At 35.6% G+C, this 22,500-nt stretch overlaps 1 protein-coding gene across 1 annotated transcript in view; it reads right to left on the bottom strand.

The window, feature by feature from the left end:
* Positions 1-19,105: 19,105 nt before the first annotated feature.
* LOC106868457 (hydroxyacyl-coenzyme A dehydrogenase, mitochondrial) overlaps positions 19,106-22,500 on the bottom strand; it is a 42,391-nt gene continuing 38,996 nt past the window's right edge. The window contains exons 7-8 of the mRNA XM_089348991.1: positions 21,347-21,463; positions 19,106-19,354 (exon numbers count right to left, since the gene is read on the bottom strand). Coding sequence (XP_089205117.1) covers positions 19,236-19,354; positions 21,347-21,463 — 236 coding nt within the window. The 3' untranslated portion in view covers positions 19,106-19,235. The remainder of the gene's footprint in view (positions 19,355-21,346; positions 21,464-22,500) is intronic.

Raw genomic sequence — 22,500 nt, 5'->3', positions numbered from 1 at the left:
GTGCTCAGCCACTTGCACGTTAATTTCACGAGCAGGCTGTTCCGTTGATCGGATCGACTGGAACCCACGACGTCGTAAGCGACGGAGTGCCAACAATAGTATCTGTCAACTATATTTATAATTCACTAAATTTATCAACGACGATATCTATCATAAGTCAGGAACTTGATGGCGGAGAATAGTCGATTCAAGTGAGCTCATACAGTACTTGACGAGTACTTATTTCATCGAATAATGAAAGAAAGGGTGTGGATTCAAATTATAAAGGGACGTAACTAAATACCACAAGACAATCGCAGATCGACCGATAGTACCCACTTCTAGAAGGCGGCGAGCTGGCAGAATCGTTAGCCGGGCGAAATGCCTAGCGGTATTTCGTCTGCCGTTATGTTCTGAGTTCAAATTCCGCCGAGGTCCACTTTGCCTTTCATCCTTTCGGGGTCGATAAATTAAGTACCAGTTACGCACTGGGGTCGATGTAATCGACTTGATCCGTTCGTCTGTCCTTGTTTGTTCCCTCTATGTTTAGCCCCTTGTGGGCAATAAAGAAATAAGTACCCACTTCTAATCCATTAGTATTCCTTTTAGTCTGTTGTTCTCTTTGTTTCTTTTAAGGGTATTCCTTCAAATTTTAGCACAAATGAATTTTGACCTCAAGCCAAAATTCTTTCAAATTTTGACACGGTCAGCAATTTTAGGAGAAGCCTCAGTGATTAATTGATTTTTATTATATCGACCACAGAAGGATGAAAGGCAAAGCCAACCTCGTCCAAATTTGAGCACAATACAACTCTGCCTGCTAGCCGCCTCCTTTCAGGTATATAATGATCGTGATATGGTGCTCTTCTCTATGCTTCATTTTAAACAGGATGTTTTTTTTTAAGCTTGCACACTTTGTAAATGTAACATTCTAAAGAGTTCACATTAACTTCAAATAATACTTAACTTCTTGCTTTTCGTTGGGTTTTTCTTTCAATTTTTTTTCTTTTTTGGCTTATATTTTGTTTTGCTTTTTTTACGTTTTTTTTGGTGGGGTGGGTTGTAATCACTGAGTCGGAAGAAAATGGGCACCAACTATTTCAGCTTCATAGAAAAAATGTTCCCCTGATATCAGCAGGAACTCCAATCAGTATAAAAACAACATCGAAGCGAAAACACTATGGAATTTTTTTAATATTCCCAGCCAACCGGACAACACATAAATACAGTAATAATTCGAAGATCAAAGAAATACTTCGTATACATTTGATCGAACGATAGTTTGAAGCAAACTGAGACCACGTTACCAGAACAAATGTGATACAGTCCTATCTGTGCGCACACGCGCGCACACACACACACACACACACACACACACATACACTAGTCTCTTATTTTCTCATTAACCTCTCAGCAGAGAGGTTAAATAGAAATTAGAACAAAGATCTGTCACACTGTCACTTGAAATGCAAAAAAGAGCAACAAAATATCCTTCGAATCACACTTTACCTTGCTAAAAAAAGCAAAATGCACGACTAGAATATTTTTGATCTTAAGTGAACTCGATCAAAATTGTCCCACAGTTAAACAACCAAATCAACAACAACAACATCTCTGGCTAGTTTCTTCTAGCACTTTCTGAAGACGCTTTATTAATAACGCAGATATATATATATATATATATATATATATATATATATATATATATATATATATATATATATGCGTTATGAAGGGCATCCAGCTGTAGAAATTCTGCCAAATCAGATTGGAGTCTGGTGTAGCCATTTGGTTTCACCAATCTTCAGTCAAATCGTCCAACCCATGCTAGCATGGAAAGCGGACGTTAAACGACGATGATACACACACACACACACACACACACACATCTGTCAATAGATTATTACACACAAAATATACGCATGCATACATACAAATACAAAATTGTATGCACAAATTATATATAAAATGAAAGTGTTTCGTAATCTTTTATGAATTAATGGGTCGCCTATGAAAGCTGAGATAGTTTTATCAGTGTTTAGATTGTTTTGTAAGATCTTGAAACTTGTCACTTTCTTTTTATTACTAATAAAGAAGCTGTCCTTCACTCTATTTTATTTTCTTATATTCTCTTTCTTCAATGAGGGAGCGAGGGTGGTTGACTAGAGAAAGGTAGGTAGAGAGAAAAAGACAGTGTGAGAGAAGGAAAAGACAAATAGAGGATAAACAATGACTTGAAACAACGTGATTAATCTTTCGCTTTTCACAGTGGTTTTAATTCAAATGATGACCATGTTCATGTTCATGTTGTTGGCACTCCGTCGCTTACGACGTCGAGGGTTCCAGTTGATCCGATCAACGGAACAGCCTGCTCGTGAAATTAACGTGCAAGTGGCTGAGCACTCCACAGACACGTGTACCCTTAACGTAGTTCTCGAGGATATTCAACGTAACACAGTGTGACAAGGCTGGCCCTTTGAAATACAGGTACAACAGAAACAGGAAGAAAGAGTGAGAGAAAGTTGTGGCGAAAGAGTACAGCAGGGTTCGTCACCATCCCCTGCAGGAACCTAGTGGAGCTTTAGGTGTTTTCGCTCAATAAACATTCACAACGCCCGGTCTGGGAATCGAAACCGCGATCCTATGACCACGAGTCCGCTGCCCTAACCACTGGGCCATTGTGCCTCCACCCATGTTCATAATAATAAGTGTATAAACACATTTTGTTTGTATTTGTAATTATGCTTTCATTGTTTAAAAAAAAAAACTGAAACAACATTTCAAACTTTCCGAAAGAAAAACCGTATTATTTTAATGATTTCATTGTTGAATATATGATAGTTTCTTTGTTAGTTAGTGTCGCATACTTTCGTTGAACAAGCTGACGTTTCACAGTCCCAGTATTTTTCTTTCTGCATTTTATTCAGAAAGTTGTTTTTCTTTATTTACCATTTCAAAGGGATTTTATTATAAACAGTATTCAACTGGATTCTACATATTAATGGAGTTTAAAATATTGTGAAATACATCATAACCATTCTTTCTAAAATGGCTTGCCATAACTCCATTTAAATAATTCGAGACCAAGAAATGTCTTTTTTAACAGTCTTATGAAAGAAAGACAAATCTATATTTCTTGGGGAAATGTCTTCCCAATGTAATTTGATGGGATGCGTGTCATGTAGAAATTCCATCTTATAAATTAATTTCAAGTTCTAAACTGACATAATAATGCAAAAATTTGCTTGTGACATTCTAAATAAAAAGAAAAAGTAGTTTAAATAATGCAAGATAAAACTCATTAAAATTATGTTTCCAAGAATGAAACTAACAATGGAAAATAATTTGACTGTAAAAAACAACAATGCCTTGAAGTCAATAGCTTAATTATATAATTTATCAAGTGTTGTTCGTTACATTTAGTAAAATTTAATTTTCACTATATCTTAGAATTTACTGATCTCTTTCAAATGGAATCTTCAGTCAGAGTAGAGTCTTAGTTACATATTTCATTTAAATACTCAGTTATGTGTGCATACATATATACAGAGAAACAGACAGACAGTAATATCAGCGCTAAGCCGTGATGAGAAATAAACAAACCTTAAGTTAGCTAAAATATGTGACATATTTTGAATTCTAAAGGTAAATTCACTGCATTTATGGTGCAGCAAAAAAATTCTCGCTTGCGGTAAAATATGTAAAACACAATATCTGCTCAGCTTTTCCTATCTTTAAAAGGTGAAGAGCCAGACACACGTCTCAAAGTCGGCTGTGGGGAAACACTGAGCAGATACGGTGTTTGTTTGTTTTGTTTGTTTTGTTTTTTTTTTCACTTTTTACCATAAACGGTAAAATTGTCTTTAGAATTCAAATTAGTCACAAACATTTTTTAAACTAATCTGAAGTGCCTTTCATCATGGCTGAGCGTTACTACTATGTATTTATTCTGACCAGGCGGGACCCAAGGGCAATCAGATAACGATATTGATTGTTCTAATATAAAACTACGGCTTTAGAATATTCTCAGAGTTGTCTCTTTTCAGTATCTCCTACTGAGAAAGGCTAGGGAACAAGAAATTTATCTGGCTACCAGCTAGAGGGAGACACTAAATAGATATCTTGTTTTCACACTTTTTACACCAAGCGAGAATTTTTTTCTCTGCGTTAACTGCAGTAAATTTGCCTTTAAAAGTTAAAATGTCAAAGATATTTCTACTAACCAAGAGATCGTACATGTATATTTATAAGTACATGAATGAATATTAAACTGATTCTATGTAATCTTTCCTTTTTAATGTTGAAAATGTATATATATATATATATATATATATATATATATATATATATACACACATTTTACCAATTTTGGTTATATCATTTTTGATAATCTTAAATTTTATCTTTATACAACATAACAATATTGTTTATAAACAATCACCCATAGTACCCCATGATAAAATTTCCTCTGTATTAACATAGGTTTTATTAGCGTCTTGCCCCTTTAACTGGTAATTAACATCATGATTTAGGGTCCTCCCCCACCCGCCTTTATAGACAGTTACTTTATACCCAATTTACTACTAATATATTGACAATATTAATGACCACACCTAGCCATGAGCTGTCAACTCACTCTTGCCCTTCATTCCAAACATAGTCCTCTAGCCTTAGATTTAATAGTTGATTAAAAGACAAATAAATTAGAAATGAACCACAATCTTTTACAAGCTATGAGCCAAGTAAGCTTCATGCCTTTCTTGGAAGTGTAGTATATTCTTAGCTACAATAGCGACAACATGAATTTCTTCCATCTTATTGCTCTGTTAAAGTATCTGAGTAAAATTATATTAATGTGTCCGACTGATTAAAATTCTATTTATTTGTGCAGTTGATGATAGCCTTGCATTTAAATTGATGTAACGATTGCATTGTTCAATTAAATGGATCCACTTGAAACGGTCATATTGTATCACTTCTTGGTAACCTGTTGCTTATTTTGATATATATATATATATATATATATATATATATATATTTAATCAAAAGATTAAATGTGGTACTTAAAATGTTTGAGGCACCAGAATTTGGTAGGATAAAAACCAAAAACAAAATCAAGAGATTTGGTGAATAAAATTTGAAGAAAAGCAACAAAAATTCAATAGGTTATAGCAGTACGTACGTTTCGTACAAGCTCCATTTATTCAAGTAGTGAGAATACCACAGAATGTACAATGAAAATGTACTCCTCAGCTGCATAATGGAATTTCATTTTAGAAAGTCATTTTGAAGATGTTTGCTAAAAAACAAGAGTAAGAGAAGAAAACATACCATCTCGACTATGCTGCTGTTTCATAGTCGAGATGGTATGTTTTCTTCTCTTATTCTTGTTTTTTTTGCAAACATCTTCAAAATGACTTTCTAAAATGAAATTCCATTATGCAGCTGAGGAGTACATTTTCATTGTACATTCTGTGGTATTCTCACTACTTGAATAAATGGAGCTTGTACGAAACGTACGTACTGCTATAACCTATTGAATTTTTGTTGCTTATCTTCAAATATATGTAGTGAAACTACCTATCGCCATTATACACAAAGAAGCCATCTTCCCCGCGGTTAAATATAAACAAGCGAGGGCGTAGTGGAAAACACATTTCCCTGTCATCACGTGACTGATTATTATTTGAAGCGGCAACTGCTTCATACCGTTCCCGCCAGAACGCAAACTGACCAATCACAGCTCCTAATAAGGTCACGTGATAGAGTATTTTTCTGATGCCTTGTGAGCCTACCGTCAACTATAAATAGCCCAGATTATACCCGGCAAATTCGTCTCGGTTCAGTTTCTCTTAGAGACTGTTCCGTGTACCACACAGATCAGCAGCAGCAATTCCAGCGACTACACCAACAGCTTTGTCCAGCTACGACTACCACCGACGTCGCCATCAGCAACACGAGTCTACGACTACTAACCAGCATCATCGCCACCAGCATTCGCCAACATAGTCAACACGACTTTAACTACGAACTACAAGATTCGCCAATATCATCAACATGATTTCTACGTACACCACTAACCAAACTACCGCGGCACATATTCTCTCTTCGATTCTGTTTGGTGTTTCAGCTTCACCACGATAAATAATAGACAAGAGTTCAGCCAGCGACGAACATCTGTATAACAAGAACCCGGCCCGGCATGGAAGCCACAACATCACAACTAGTGATCGCTCTGCCACACACACATACGCCTCAACTTCTTTCACATACAGACTCTTCCTATTGTGTACTCTAAGAACTGATATAAATGCTCACGCGTGTTACTGACTCTTTTTATCTGCTGTATATAACGCATACACATACATGTATCACTTACACACACTCTTTTCTTTATACGACGGCCTGTCTTTTATTATGTTTTTATATGTCGCATTCACACTCACACACAGACATACATTTTAACGCCACAATAAATAATTCTGTTATTCATCTCATACGGTTGTGTTTATCGTCTTCCTTTACTGGCCATTTATGTTATCGTAGTATAACATATATGTATATCATCTTTGATATATATTTTGTGTTCGACCGTGTGACGCGTTTAAATAAAAGGAGTCCTGTTTTTCCATTCGTCACCATTTCTCCTTTTTTGAGTTCGCACGGTCGTTCTTACATATATTTATTTATTTATGGGTTTCAGCCAAGTGGCTGTGGTCATTTGAAGCATTGTTTATGATATGTGACGCTGAAAGAGTTCCTTAAACTCTGATGAAAAGACTTTTAGGTCCCGAAATATTAGACGCATAAAAGATCAACAGCAATAACAATAACGGTCCGTATCGCATTGTTTTGCCTTCTCACTTTTTCAGCGTCACACACACACACACATACACATAAATGTGTATGTATATATATATATATATATATATATATATATATATATATATATATATATATATATATATAATCATAAATATACAGGGATTAGCATTGAGTTGCTTCTCCAACATACTGAAAATTTAGAAATAGCAGTCAAAGAACTACTGATTCTAAACTACAAATTTTTCTCTAAACGGATGGCGATATTTATGGCACATAGAACAAAGAACCGGAGGGAAAAGCGTAAACAAAACAAGTCTTTAGTTAATTGGATACGAATTGTTTCATGGTTAAGCGAATGAAAATTTCACTATTCCAATCTTCAGTCCAAATATTCTGATAAATTTGAAAGTGTCTCTAAAAAAATTCACGGTAATTTTTGGCCATGCGACACCAAAAATCAACGATAAGAAAGCCACTTACGAATTCATCGGCCAGTGAGTTCAGGCATCATGGCCAAAAATTACCGTGAATTTTTTTAGAGACACTTTCAAATTTATCAGAATATTTGGACTGAAGATTGGAATAGTGAAATTTTCATTCGCTTAACCATGAAACGATTCGTATCCAATTAACTAAAGACTTGTTTTGTTTACGCTTTTCCCTCCGATTTTTTGTTCTATGTGTGCCATAAATATCGCCATCCGTTTAGAGAAAAATTTGTAGTTTAGAATCAGTAGTTCTTTGACTGCTATTTCTAAATTTTCAGTATGTTGGAGAAGCAACTCAATGCTAATCCCTGTATATTTATGATGATAAATGGTTTTACCGATAAAGGTTTTTTCATACTGAACTACTTGGCAAAATTGTTAATTATTAATTCTATTATTAATTGACGATTCCCTGCCCTTATTCTTGTATATATATATATATATATATATATATATATATATATATATATATATATATATATAAGGTCCTGGTAGGGCATAAAGGTAGGATATTTCCAGAGAAACACTCAACCTGAACTCTGGGCTATCAACACTGTCGGATTCCAGATTAATGCCGAAATTCTTCAAGTGTAGAAAATCTTGGTTTCACGATGGTAACACCATTGTGTGAGTTTGGCGAAGAGTAAATTATAATCTAAATAATAAGAAAACAAAGAAATTCTTTAACACGTCTTTAATGATTCGTTACAGTTGTTTCTGTACCAACTCTGTTTGCAACGCCAGTTAACACAAAAATTCGAAGTGAAAATTTACATAATGTTCGAATTTCTTTTAACGATAATAAATAATTTTAGTATATATTTTTCAACACTAATATAGTATTTAATCATATATAATCGTAAATTGTCTATACTTTATATCGCTAACTGATACAAATTAAAATTTATTCGTGGCTTTTCCCACAATATCTGGAATTTCATATGGATATTTTCGACAAGTATTACAGGTCGCAATAACACTTGAGAACAAGTCGTTTATCTAAATTTACTTAACAAAACTCGATGTAATTTAATTTTTAGGAAGTCCCTTTATCGTCAGTTCTGAATTTTGTGTGTGTGTGGTTTGTTGGTTCAAATATTAAATTACCTAATTTGTTTCTTTTGAAACACACTTTATAATCTACATATGTAATGGAAACTGAAAATAATGATGAAAAGTATTCTATTTCAGTTGATAGGAAAATGTACATGTGTCTTTTTCTTCTTATATTCATACTTGAGGTAAAACATTTTTTTCCTACGTTCAGTCCTACATTACCATCCAAATATTCAACTTCATGAATTAATACATGTCTATTACTGAGGTCTTTACTAATATAAACAAAGCAAAGGAAAGAAAGGATGTGTTTTATGTCTTTCAGGAGTAAATATATTCGATGAGAAAGAGAGAAAGTATTTGAAACCATTGTTATAGTTGTTGTTGCTGTTATCATCATCATCATCATCATCATCATCATCATCATCATCATCATCATCATCATCATCATCATCATCATCATCATCATCATCATCATCATCATCATCATCATTATTATTATTATTATTATTATTATTATTATTATTATTATTATTATTATTATTATTATTATTAATATTATTATTATTATTATAAGGCGGCGAGCTGGCAGAATCGTAAGTGCGCGGGATGAAATGTCTAGCGGTATTTCGCCCGTCCCTACGTTCTGAGTTCAAATTCCGCTGGGGTCGACTTTGCTTTTCATCCTTTCTGGATCGATAAATCAAGTACCAGTAAAACATTGGGTGTCGATGTAATCGACTTATTTCCCACCCAACCAAAATGGCTGCCCTTGTGGAAAAATTTGAAAATATTATTATTACCTTGGTTTCGTTTTTTTCTGCTAATCAAATCCACTGAAGACAACAGTAACATTGACAATATCTATATACTTATAAAATTTTTTGTCTGTCTGTCTGTTCCCTATGCATTCTCAAACGGCTCCTCCAAATCAAATCAAATTTTACAAGGTAGTAGTATTAGACTCCGCGAGTGTCAATATGTAATTTCTATTTTCATTTGAACTAAAACAATGTAACATTTTTACGAAAATAATCAACTATAGTAAAGGGCATTTTATACCAGTGTGTATGTGTTTACTTGATCGTTACGTAAGAGATAGTAAAGGACATTTTATACCACGACAACGATGACACATTTTGTATATGAGTGTGTATGTGTCTGCCAGTGTGTGTATGTGTCTGCCAGTGTGTGTGTGTGTGTTCGTTATGTACGAGATAGTAAAGGACATTTTATATCACAACCACGACACATTTTGTATATGAGTGTGTGTGTGTGTGTTTGTGTGTTTGCACATTCGGAACATAAATGTATATCTGTGTGTGTGTCTGTCTTAGTATATGTATGTGAGTGTATGTGTGCGTTAGTGTATGTGAGAGTGTATGTATGCGTATGTGTAGTTGTCAACTACACTGATGTAAGCTGGCTATGTGAAAGAGCTTGGCTCCAATTAATGAAACGGTCGATAAAGTCAATCATGAACTTCAAAAGTTAACAGATACATCAGAAATGACTTTTCCATCAATTCACACAACAGATCAGGCTGTTTCTGAACACACTTAAACCTACTGGCAAGCCACTGCATAACTTGACACTAAAGCTGGATTCTCCCATCATGTTGCTTAGGAATTTTGACCCACCTCGCCTGTGTAATGGAACTCAATTGTTACTTCCATGAAGCCCCATGTCATGCAGCCAACAATCATAACAGGTAGTCAAAAAGAAGAAAATGTCTTTATTCCAAAATTTCCTCTCGTACCGACAAATGTTCCATTTGAACTTAAGAGGCTTCGGTTTCCAGTCAAACTAAGTTTTGGTATTTCAATTAATAAATCTCAGAGTCAATCCCTCAAAGTAGTTGGTCTTCATCTCTCTACTGCATGCTTATCCCATGGCCAACTCAATGTTGGTTGATTGCTCACAAGTTGGAAGCAGCAACAATTTATACATTTTGACACCAACAAAAAAATACACAATGAATATTGATTACCCTGAGGTGCTTCAAGATTGACAGATTTTCAATTTTAAATTCTATTGTCATTTCAATTTGGATATTTTTTAATAAAATATACATATTTTGAAATAATTATGAGAAAAAAATATATCTTCATGTTTATTATTTACTAATCTGAATTAGAACAGCAGTAACCTGAGCAACGCCGGGTAATTCAGCTAGTCATAAATAATTCAATATTTCAGGATTCTGATTGTGATGGATTTTGATGATCACGATAATAATAATCACCATTAATCAGCTTAAGTCTTAAGTTTTGAGAAATTTTTTTATTGCAACATTCAGAGACTTTCAATGAAATAGTAAGACATGATTTTGTTTTTCAAAGTCAGTGCTCAGAAATCCGATTTCAGAAAGTATAATGATTTTATTTTTAATCTCTGTAGCTTTACAAAGATTAAATGGATACTTGGTAATCTACATCTATTAATTTACACTTCATTAAGGAGATACATACATGCATGTATGCAAGTATGCGCACATACACACACACTTTCATATGATCAGTCCACACATCTTCTGTGTAAATGAGGCAAGCATAAATAGCATTTGTGAAATAGATTTTATTCACATTATTACAGTTGGCAAGCTGGCAAACTCATTAACATGCTGGGCAGAACGCTTAGCAGCATCCTTACATTCTGAGTTCAAATTCTCCAAGGTCAACTTTGTCTTTCATTCTTTTCGGATTGATAAAATAAGTACCAGTTGAACACTGGGGTCAATATAATTGACTAGATCCCATCCCCCAAAGTTTCAGTCCTTCTGCTTATAGTAGAAAAGATTACTACCGGTAAGTAAACAACTAAAATATTTTTCCATTTACTTCATATTTAATACTCTTTCTATCTGTATCCTGCCTTATTCAACATTTCATGCATCATCAGTCCAGGATGGGAGACAATCATATTAATTATATCATATTGTCTTTTCATTAACTGAGAAGAGCGAAAAATTTTCACTAAGATTTACATAGGACTAGTAACTGTTAGTGTAAGAAACACAGCCTTATTCCCTAAGTCATGAGAGATATGCTCAGTATTGTTTCAACCACATTCAGAAAGGATTCCTATAGCATCAGTGTCAGTATAATGTATTTTTAATGACAGAAAACATGAGAAAAAGGTAGGAGTGATTTCAAGAATATTCCTTAAATGTATAAAGAACATGGGTCAGGTAAAACAAAGTGTAATTAATTAAAAGTTTACAAGAGAATTTGTCAATGAAAAGGAGTAATCTGAGTGGACAAACTAATCAACAAGAATAAAAGAGATACATACTCTTTTACTTGTTTCAGCCATTTGACTGCGGCCATGCTGGAGCACCGCCTTTTAGTCGAGCAAATCGACCCCAGGACTTATTCTTTGGAAGCCTAGTGCTTATTCTATCGATCTCTTTTTGCTGAACCGCTAAGTTACGGGGACGTAAACACACCAGCATCGGTTGTCAAGCGATGTTGGGGGACAAACACAGATACACAAACATACATACATATATATATATATATATATATATATACATATATACGACGGGCTTCTTTCAGTTTCCGTCTACCAAATCCACTCACAAGGCTTTGGTCGGCCCGAGGCTATAGTAAAAGACACTTGCCCAAGGTGCCATGCAGTGGAAATGAACCCGGAACCATGTGGTTGGTAAGCAAGCTACTTACCACACAGCCACTACATGTGTAAAAGATTTTTTAGAAAATATAAAGGAATTTAGAATAAAATGAATCACTAACACAGCAATCACCATCTCTGTAAGAATAATTAAAACAATATTAGCAATAATCACCACCACTAGTTTCAACAACGATATAAGCAGCATACTGTATTTGAGCCACCAGGAGAATATAAAATAAATCATGCAATATACTGTAGACTTTTCAAATGTACTTATTTCATCATTTTTTATTAAGTAATTCTCAAGAATTACCAATCATCACTTTCAGTTTATTTAGTTGCTACAAAATGATTTAAATATTTGAGTAAATGTTGTTTAGGTAAAAGAGTATATCATTTTATTGGATGGAATATTAACTAATTTTTATTCTTTATCTTATTTTTTAATTTCTTAGTCTCTGGAGGATGGGCAATTCCCATGACTTCTTGCATGGCCTCTGAGATTGGTGAAAGGAAAAGAGGAAACTAACCTTATACAGAGACCAGACTTGAATGTTTACGCAAGTGAGAACTTCAGTGAAGGCACCCAAGAGCCATGTGGTGGCATTAACTTTAGCAACAGATAAAGTCAACCCCAAAAAAGAAACAGGAGCAGTCCTGATGGACTCCTACACAGTTTCCTTCAACCAAATTTCACTCACAAGGTCAATTCAAGGCTATTATAGTGAATGGATATGAAAAGCTACCAAATGTAAGGTTCGATACTAGATATAGATAGAATATGTGCAAACTTGAAGGTGCAGGCATGGCTGTGTGATAAGAAGCTTGCTTCCCAACCACATGGTTCCAGGTTCAGTCCAACTGCATGGCACCCTGGGTAACTGTCTTCTACTACAGCCTTGAGCACTGACCAAAGCCTTGTGAATGGATTTGGTGGACAGAAACTGAAAGAAGCCAGCATATATGTATGTGCATGTGTGTGTGTGCATGTGGGGGTGAGACTTTGTGTCTGTTAGACTCCCCACCACCACTTGAAAACTGGTGTTGGGTTTTTTTACACCAACCATAACTTAGCAGAACTGCAAAAGGAGGCCAACAGAATAAATACCAGACTTTAAAATAAGTACTGGGCTTGATTCATTCAACTAAAAAGTTCTTCAAAGTGGTGCCCCAGCATGGCTGCAGTTTAATGATTGAAACAGATAAAAGATAAAAGATATAGGAATTTATGTAAAAATGTCTCTCTATACTGTAGTAGTAGTGCAGACCAGAGATCCAATGAACTATATATGAGGTGAATTTTGCTAAAAACTATAGCTGGAACAACCTACCTTTTTAATTTCTTAGTCTCTGGAGGATGGACAATTCCCATGACTTCTTGCATGGCCTCTGAGATTGGTGAAAGGAAAAGAGGAAACTAACCTTATACAGAGACCAGACTTGAATGTTTACGAAAGTGAGAACTTCAGTGAAGGCACCCAAGAGCCATATGGTGGCATTAACTTTAGCAACAGATAAAGTCTACCCTAAAAAAGAAACTGCTAGATAAATTGTTGATGACTGAGTGTTGAGCAGTTACAGCTCCAACAGACCTGGAAACTTTTCTTTTGAACAGAGGTCACTAATGAGAAGAATTCATCCAGATCGATTAACATTCTCTTAGACACTTTCCACATGTGATTCGTAAAGACAATAAGAGTGAAAACAGTTGCCTGAAGTCAAAAGCTATATTTATATCTGAACCTTCAGTAAATCTGTCTGATATAGAAATATGAATGAGATGTTTTTCTGTCAATCATTGGTATTGGAGTTGGCTTTTCATTAACAAAGTTAAAGAAAAAGGTTTCCTGACAGCTGAAAGGTGACATTCATTTAAATAAAACAGAATATATTTCCAAATCAATATATTGCAATTAATTAAATTAATTATAAATTCTAAGTGCTATTTATTTTTTGTTTGTTTGTTTTTTGTTGTTTTTGTTCTGTGAGATTTTTACTGTTTTTTTTTTGTGTTTTTTTTTTCAGTCAATGGCAACCAGCAAAACGGACAAAAAGGGTTTCTTTAGCTGTCTTTGGTCACTATTTCCATTAGTCTCACATTCACAAACTTAACAAATACAGCTTTTTGGCAGAATAGGGGGTTCAGATGAGAGGTTATCTTAAACTCAGCTTACAATCTAATCATAGACAACAAACTGATCTTTACGTCTCCATTCTAATTCCTTATTTGTTTTATCTTACACACACACACACACACACCATTAATATCAGATATGATACACCACAAAGTAAAACCAATCAATGCTTAAGCTCACCCAAACCAAATACTCTAAAACATCAGATCCACTTCACTAACCACACACTTTCTTATGTTTTGAACCACAATTCAGTTAGTTGAATCTCAAGCTAACAGAGGAGCCTCTATGCAAAAGCACAATCCTCATGAAAATAGTAAGCCAAATTTCCCTAAAAATGACATACTGTTATCTTTGGAATGGAAGAGCAATTTAGACAATTTAACCCCAATTATAATTTTATCAGGGTAAACAATTTGGCTGGAATGTCTTTAATCAGAAGTCTGCTGAATCAAGGTGATGTGAGTCAAAAATACAATTAGTTCAACAAATAATGTTTTAATAGGAATAATTTTCTTCTTGTAAGGCTGTGAATGACAGATTTTGTGCTTGTAGCTGATATAGGATAAGGACACAGAAATACATGCATCCTTCAATCCAGTGACATCATTCACAGCCCCTATGTTTACACATGCGTCTAGGAAGAGAATTTCCTCCCAGGACTAATTCTGTAGCAGAAGGTCTTCTAGCATCCAAATGCAATCAAATTAAATGCAATTTTACACAACTACTTCCATTTCTGATTGAACTAAGATGTTATACTCTTGTACACATACATATCTTTAAACTGTTTTTGAACTCGAAAATTATTTATTTCTAACACATAATTAGAACATCCTTAAGAACTAAGCCAATTTCCTCAGTTATTCCTAAAATTTTGGAATATTTAAAATTAATTTCAGAAATGACAGCCATACTATACTGAAGTGGATTCTTTTTTTAAATACTTATTGCAACTATTATTTTTATGAGGGTAGCAGCCTGGCAGAATCATAAAAGCAATGGAAAAGTACTTTGCACCATTCATTCTGGTTCTTAATGTTCTGATTTCAAATCCCACCAGGGTTAACTTTGCTTTCATCCTTCCATAGTTGATAAAATAAAGTGTCAGTCATGGATTGGAGTTGACAGAATCAACTAATCCCCTCTACTCAAAACTGCAGGCCATGAACAAAATTTAAAAAACATTGAAGGTGGTGAGCTGACAGAATCATTAGCATGTCAAACAAATTGGTTAGTGACATTTCTTCCATCTCTTCACATTCTGAGTTCAAATCCTACCAAGATCAACTTTGCCTTTCATCCTATCAGGGTTAATAAAATAAAATAATTAGTCAATGAAAAGTATTAATTATTAGCAATGGACGCAATATGAGTCCCAAAAGGTAATCTTTACAGCCATCTTAACATGGATGTCTTGTTAGAACACCAAATACTGCATTATCAGCCTTGAAAGATCCTCTCATATAGACACTAAGTGCATAAAAGCATACATACCAATCAGAACATCTGTCATGGGTGCTGGAATTCCCATATCATGTGATTTTATTCTACTGGAAACCATCAGAGGAAAGCATTCACTCACCACACGCCAGTCAAATCTTGCTGTTATCAGCATCTTTTCAGGCACTGATATCACAAATAGCTTGCAGGCATCATCATCCTCATCATCATCATTATCGTTTAACGTCTGTTTTCCATGCTGACATGGGTTGGACAGTTTGACTGAGGACTGGCAAGCCAGTAGGCTGCACCAGGCTCCAATCTGACCTGGCAAGGTTTCTACAGCTGGATGCCCTTCCTAAAGCTAACCACTCCGATAGTGCAGTGGGTGCTTTTTACATGCCACCGGCATGGGAGCCTGTCAGGCAGCATACGCATCGACCCAGACACTGGCATTAACCAAAAGTTAATTATTAGCAACAGAAGCAGCAACAGAAGTAACCTTTATATCCAACTTAACATAGATGCTTTGTTAGAACACTGAATCATACATTGTTAACCACGAGAGATCCTCTCATATAGGCACTTGGTGCATAAAAATACACACATAGATCATAGTAGATGAGAATCATCTGTCAGGGGTGCTGAAATTCATTCTAGTGGAAACCATCAGCTGGACATGTCCTATCACTGCATTCCAGTCAAATCTCACTGCTGCAATTTATAGATTGATGTGCCCAAATCAGTATCTAGAAATTAAAAAGGCAGGAAGTTGCCATCAAACAAAAGTGTTTGGTAGTATTTCTCTCAATTCATTATGTTCTGAATTGAAATTCCTCAGTGGTCAACTTTGCTTTTCACCTCTCAGGGGTTAGTAAAATAAAATACCAGTCAAATACTAGGTTTGATATAATCAACATGCTTCACTTCTCAAAAATTGTTAGCCTTGTGCCAAAATTAGAAAGAATTATTATTATTGTTATAATCACCATCATCAGCATTATCATTATCATCATTATTATTATTATTATTATTATTATTATTACGAAAAACAGCAAGCTGGCAGTATTGTTAACACGCCGGGCAAAATATTTAATGGCATTCCATCTGTCTTTATGTTCTGAGTTCAAATCTGCCAAGATCAACTTTGCCTGTGATCCTTTCGGGGTTGATAAACTAAGTACCAGTTACATACTGAGGTTGATCTAATCGAATGACCCTCTCCCCCAAAATTTCAGGCCCTGCGCCTAAAGTAGAAAGTCGGCAGCAAGCTGGCAGAATCATTAGCATGCTGGACAAAATGCTTAGTGGTATTTCACTCGTCACTACGTTTTGAGATCAAATTCCATTGAGATTGACTTTGTCTTTCATCCTTTCAGGGTCAATAAATTAAGTACCAGTGAAACACTAGGGTTGATGTAATCAACTTAACCCCTCCCCCAAATTTCAGGCCTTGTGCCTATAGTAGAAAGGATTATTATTAAGGTAGTGAGCTGTCAGAATCATTAACACACAGAGCAAAATGCTAAGCGGCATTTCATACATTTTCACATTCTTTGCCTTTTTGTCCTTTCAGGATCGATAAAATAAGTACCAGTTAAACACTGGGGGTCAATGTAATTGACTAGTCCCTTCCCCCAAAATTTCAGGTGTTGTGCCTTATTAAAGCAGTGAGTTGATAGAATGCTTGGCAGGATTCCTTCCAGCTCTTTATGCTCTGAGTTCAAATATAACAGGTCAGATTTTCCTTTCATCCTTTTGGGAACAATAAAATATGTACCAGGATCAATGTCATTGACTAACTCTCGCCACTAAAATTACTGACCTTGAGCCAAAATTTCAAAGAATTGTTTTTATTAGTTAAAGGCAACAAGCTGGTAAAACCATTAGCACACTAGGCAAAATACTTAGTGGCGTTTCATTCATCTTTACATTCTAATTTCAAACTTCACTGAGGTAGACTTTGCCTTTCATCCTTTTGGGGTCAATAAAATAAGTACTGCTTGAACACTGGGGTCAACATAATTGACTATACCCCTCCCACAAAATTTCAGGCTTTGAGCCTATAGTAGAAAGTATTATTTTTATAAGCCAGGCCTGGGGGCCCTTTATCTTCAATGTGACTTTGAAGTGCCCTTGATCTTCAAAGGTTCACCGAGATTAACGGACTAATGAGATTAATGTTGTTCACACTCTGCTAAATGCAATGAAAACTAAGGTGATCACCTCCAGTATCCTCTAAAATCATCCACCTCTAATGACAATAGGCACCACTGTCTCCAGTCTTCAAATACCTGAGTTCATGGGCCAGTCAGATAAAGTGAGGAAGGTACTAGCTTGAAGGATTTGACCAGCATGGGCAATATATGGGACTGTAATCTCTCCTAATATATCAAGTTCCACTGTTTTTATACCACAGTATAGTCTGTTCAATTATGTGTTTATAAATGCTGGCTCCTATAGTCTACCCTGCAACAGTCTCTGAATAAGTGCTACACCAAAATGCTACATGTAGTACTTAACATGAAACAGAATGAACATGTTAATAACAAGTGTCTGTACAGAAGGCTACTAGGGTTGAGTGATAAAATAGTATCAGAAGAACAAAGCCAGCCAGTCACTGCCAGATAGCAAGTGCTATGGGAATCAACACATGAACATTGGAGAAAAGGTGGTCATATACCAATATATGTAGATGTAGTAAACTTGTAGAAATAGAAACCACTGGGGAGCTAGTAATATGTATAGAAGACCAAAATACCAAGTGAGGATTCATCTGAGGTGAACTTAAATAACGATAGATGGTTGCAAGTCAACAGTAGCAGGACTGACATGTACAAAGAGGTAAATTCAAAGAGACAATGTTCTGATGAAGAAGGAATAAGCGTAGGGGGTAGCACAGGGCCAATGGAGTTTGGCTACAGCATGAATGATGAAATAAAGAGGGAAATGTGACTCATCAATGCCTCAGAGATGGTAAAATACACCATTTCGAGCGTGGCCGTTGCCAGTAAGACATTCGAGTGAGATCGTTGCCAGTGCCGATGGACTGGCTCCTGTGCAGGTGGCACGTAAAATACACCATTTTGAGCGTAGCCGTTGCCAGTACCACCTGACTGGCCATCGTGCCGGTGGCACATAAAAGCACCCACTACACTCTCGGAGTGGTTGGCGTTAGGAAGGGCATCCAGCTGTAGAAACTCTGCGAAATCAGATTGGAGCCTGCTGTAGCCATCTGGTCCACCAGTCCTCAGTCAAATCGTCCAACCCATGCTAGCATGGAAAGCGGACGTTAAACGATGATGATGATGAGTAGTGATGGTAGAAAAGGCAGAGGAGATAGCACAACAGTAGGTCAGAGGCTAGAACATGTCTGTGAATGGCTTTACACTAATCAGTTACATGATCTTTCTCAGATTGCAATCAAGTTTGTCTGTATATGTGTAGCAGTAGCACTGTCCCAGATGTGAGAGCAGTAGCTCCTTGTGGTCCTCACCTGAGATTTACAGAAGATTAGTAGGAAAAAAAAAAGGAACACAAGAATTTACTCAGAAAAAATATTGATTTTAATATTTTACTATAAAAGTAATATTAAAGTATGTCATGTAAAAAAAAGTTGTATTTTTTAAAGAAAGTAAAAATAATAACTGACTACAATCAAGAGCATTGATTATCAGTTATATTTGTAATATCCTTCTCCTGTTTTACATCCAAGTTTACCTTCAGCTACCAGCTTGTTCAAGAATTCACATGGTTGGAATAATTGATTATCAGGGTAAGCTTCATGCCAACCTAACATATCAAAGAAACAATACAATTATTTTAAAATAATGATTAAAAACAATGAAATTAGTCAATTTTTTTAGCTCAGTAGAATTTTTAACATAACTTGTTTCATTAGTAGTATTATTAAGAGCAGTGAAGCGACAAAATCATCAGCACATTAGAAAAATACCTTGCATTATTTAGTCACAACAAAGTGGCAAGCTGGCAAAACTGTTAACGCACAGGGCAAAATGCTTAGCAGCATTTTGTCCATTCTTATGTTTTGAGTTCAAATTCCACTGAAGCCAACTTTACCTTTCATCTTTTGGGGGTCGATAAAATAAGAACCAGTTAACTACTGGGGTCGATAAAATAAGTACCAGTTGACCACTGGGGTCAATAAAATAAGTACCAGTTGAACACTGGTGACTTACCCTCGCCCCAAAAATTGCTGGCTTTGAGACAAAATTTTAAATCATTATTTAGTTACAGTCCTTTACACTCTGGGTTCAAATACCTCCAAGGTTAACTTTGTCTTTCATCTTTCTGGGGTCAATAAAATAAAGTACCCTACAAGTACTGGGTACTCATAATTATTATTATCATTGTTACCACTTCTGTATTACCAAAGACTAAGTTTGTGGATTTAAAGGGTAGGAGAGGAAGGGCAACAAAAATATGAAACATATACTACAAGTGAGATTTGGCAATATCTAAATAGCAGACATCATAATATCAGTTATCTAAAAGATATTAGATATCATAGTTATCAGTTTGAGACAGTAAAAGAGAATAATATAATAGGGTTTGAATGTATAAACTTAAAACCTTATCAGAAGATTTCATCATATTTTTGTTTATTATTAATCCTGTCATGTAGTGTTTCTGTTATAGCAGGGATAGTTTAAATGTCATCTCTGCTGGATTCTTGCTAAAGCAGTAATGAACAACACAAATACTAAAATTCAACAACTGATCACATTGCAGCTTTGTGGTCAAGTGCGTTTATAACTTATTGTTAATGTTGCCCCCCCAATACTACTGTTTACTTCTGTTTTTAATCGGAGAAAATGAATTGGGAGTGAAACATGTGATGAACCCAGCATTTGGTCTTGTAAACAAGCAAGGCCTAGACTCATTGCATTTGAGGAAATTATTGATCTTATTTATTCTTCACATGAAGAATTTACATTTATGCCAGCAATGGAGAGTAATTCTGACATTTAAACTGGAGAAAGTGGTGAGGAAAATAACAAGTTGGGTGAATAAATACAGTAGTTGAGAGATAGGCCTATTTTTTTGTGATTCAGCCCATTAGTTTGCCTAACAAATATAATAGTTTTAAAAAGGTCTATTCTCTTGAATTTGTCTGTGATTCTGACCTTTAGTTTACCTACAATCATTATTCTTGAGCTTCATGTGCATTACGTTTTTTGCTCAGCAGACTAGGTGGAGGATAAAGTTAGACACAGGTCAGAGAAGGTTAAGGTCTGGAGAAGAAAGCAGTTAAAATGGCCTTAACAGGATCTCTGAGATGAGTAAGATTGATACCATTAACATTCTACTTAAATTGTTGCATGATGACTGCAAGTAAGACATATGCAAAGAGGGAATTCCAGAGGATCAACATACTGGGAAGGAAGTACTGAGTATAGTGGTTAATACAGGGCCTGGGAGGTCGGACACAACATGGGTCATGAGAAGAGGGGAGACAAATGAGAGAAATGTTCCTCTCACAATAGTAACAATAATTACAATAAAAACAAGAACAATAGTAACAGCAATTAAAGAGACACCCCTGAAAACATAGATATGGTGATGGCCATCTAAGGCCACAGACCAGTTGCAAAGTATGTCAACATAGAACATCTGCAACAAGATATGAACTATGGACCACTTGATCAGCTAACAGCTGTCAATTCAGTTAAGTAATGCTCTTGATAAAGTAATTGTGAGTCAATCGATTACAGCATGAATTATTTAATATTAAAGTAGATATGATATCGTCATTATACTTACCATCCAGAATAAATTTGCAAGTATCCAGACCAACATAATCTGATAATTCAAAAGGACCCATAGGATAACCAGCACCAAGTTTCATGGCAATATCAACATCTTCGGGACTTGCATCACCTATGTTAAGAAAAAAAAACGTGTACATGTATGACATCACCAACATCACCAGTTAACATCTGTCTTCCATACTGACATTGGCTGGACAGTTCAACAGGAACCAACTAACCTAAGAGGTGTATTGGTCTCCATGTTAAATGACCTTCACAGAGTCTCGAGATCTTTAAATTTTTAAATCTTTAAATTGTTTCAGTTTCAAAGCTGAGGTCATGCTGGGACACCACCATTGACTCTGCTTCACCATTATTTGAAACCTCCACTGATATGTAACATTTGGTGAATAAAAGAGTTTGATGCTGCTGCCCTCATCTGTGTTTCCTGACGTGAGGAAGGTGAGTAAGATTGATACCATTAACATTATGTTTAAATTGTTACAAGATGATGACTGCAGGTAGGACATATGCAAGGAGGGAATTCCAGTGAGTCAACATTCTGGGAAGGTTTCAACAGTTGGCTGCCTTTCCTAACATCAATCACTTTATAGAGTGAACTAAGTACATTTTTCGTGATTCCAGCACTAGCGGAGTCACCAAGTAATATGCATGACAAGATCCCTTCACAGAGTTGGGATGCAGTAGTGAGGAAGGTGGCATTGAACAAGGTGTAAAGAGGCTAAAAGGAAAGAGGGACAAGAACAGGTGTCTTGCTAAAGTTTTACCAACAAAAAGTGGCAGTGACCATGACTGTTGCAGATTTTCTGACACTGGTATGATTGATTAAGTTGCTACAAAATTTTAACATCTGTAAGCTGATGTCTTCAGGAATCTCACGGAAGGAAGTCCAGAGAGTTGATGCTCTGGGGAAGAAGGACTGGACAGAATGGTCAGCATGGGACCAGAGGGTTTGGCGTAATAGAGGTAATGGGAGGAGGGATAGGTAGGTCTGCATGGAGGTCATATAAAATGAACTAGTTCAGATCAGCAGAGGCTGATTATTAGTGACAGAATAGGAAGATAAAACAAACAGTATGTCTGTAAGTCAGTGATTGTAACATATTGGTGCAGGAGTCTCTGCCCATGAGTTAAATAGACTTATTT

The sequence above is a fragment of the Octopus bimaculoides genome, chromosome 3 (genome assembly GCF_046866305.1).
Source record: "Octopus bimaculoides isolate indiv1 chromosome 3, ASM4686630v1, whole genome shotgun sequence".
Lineage (NCBI taxonomy): Eukaryota > Metazoa > Mollusca > Cephalopoda > Octopoda > Octopodidae > Octopus > Octopus bimaculoides.
The sequence above is the reverse complement of the archived record's forward strand: the minus strand, read 5'-3'. Positions and strand labels throughout refer to the sequence as shown.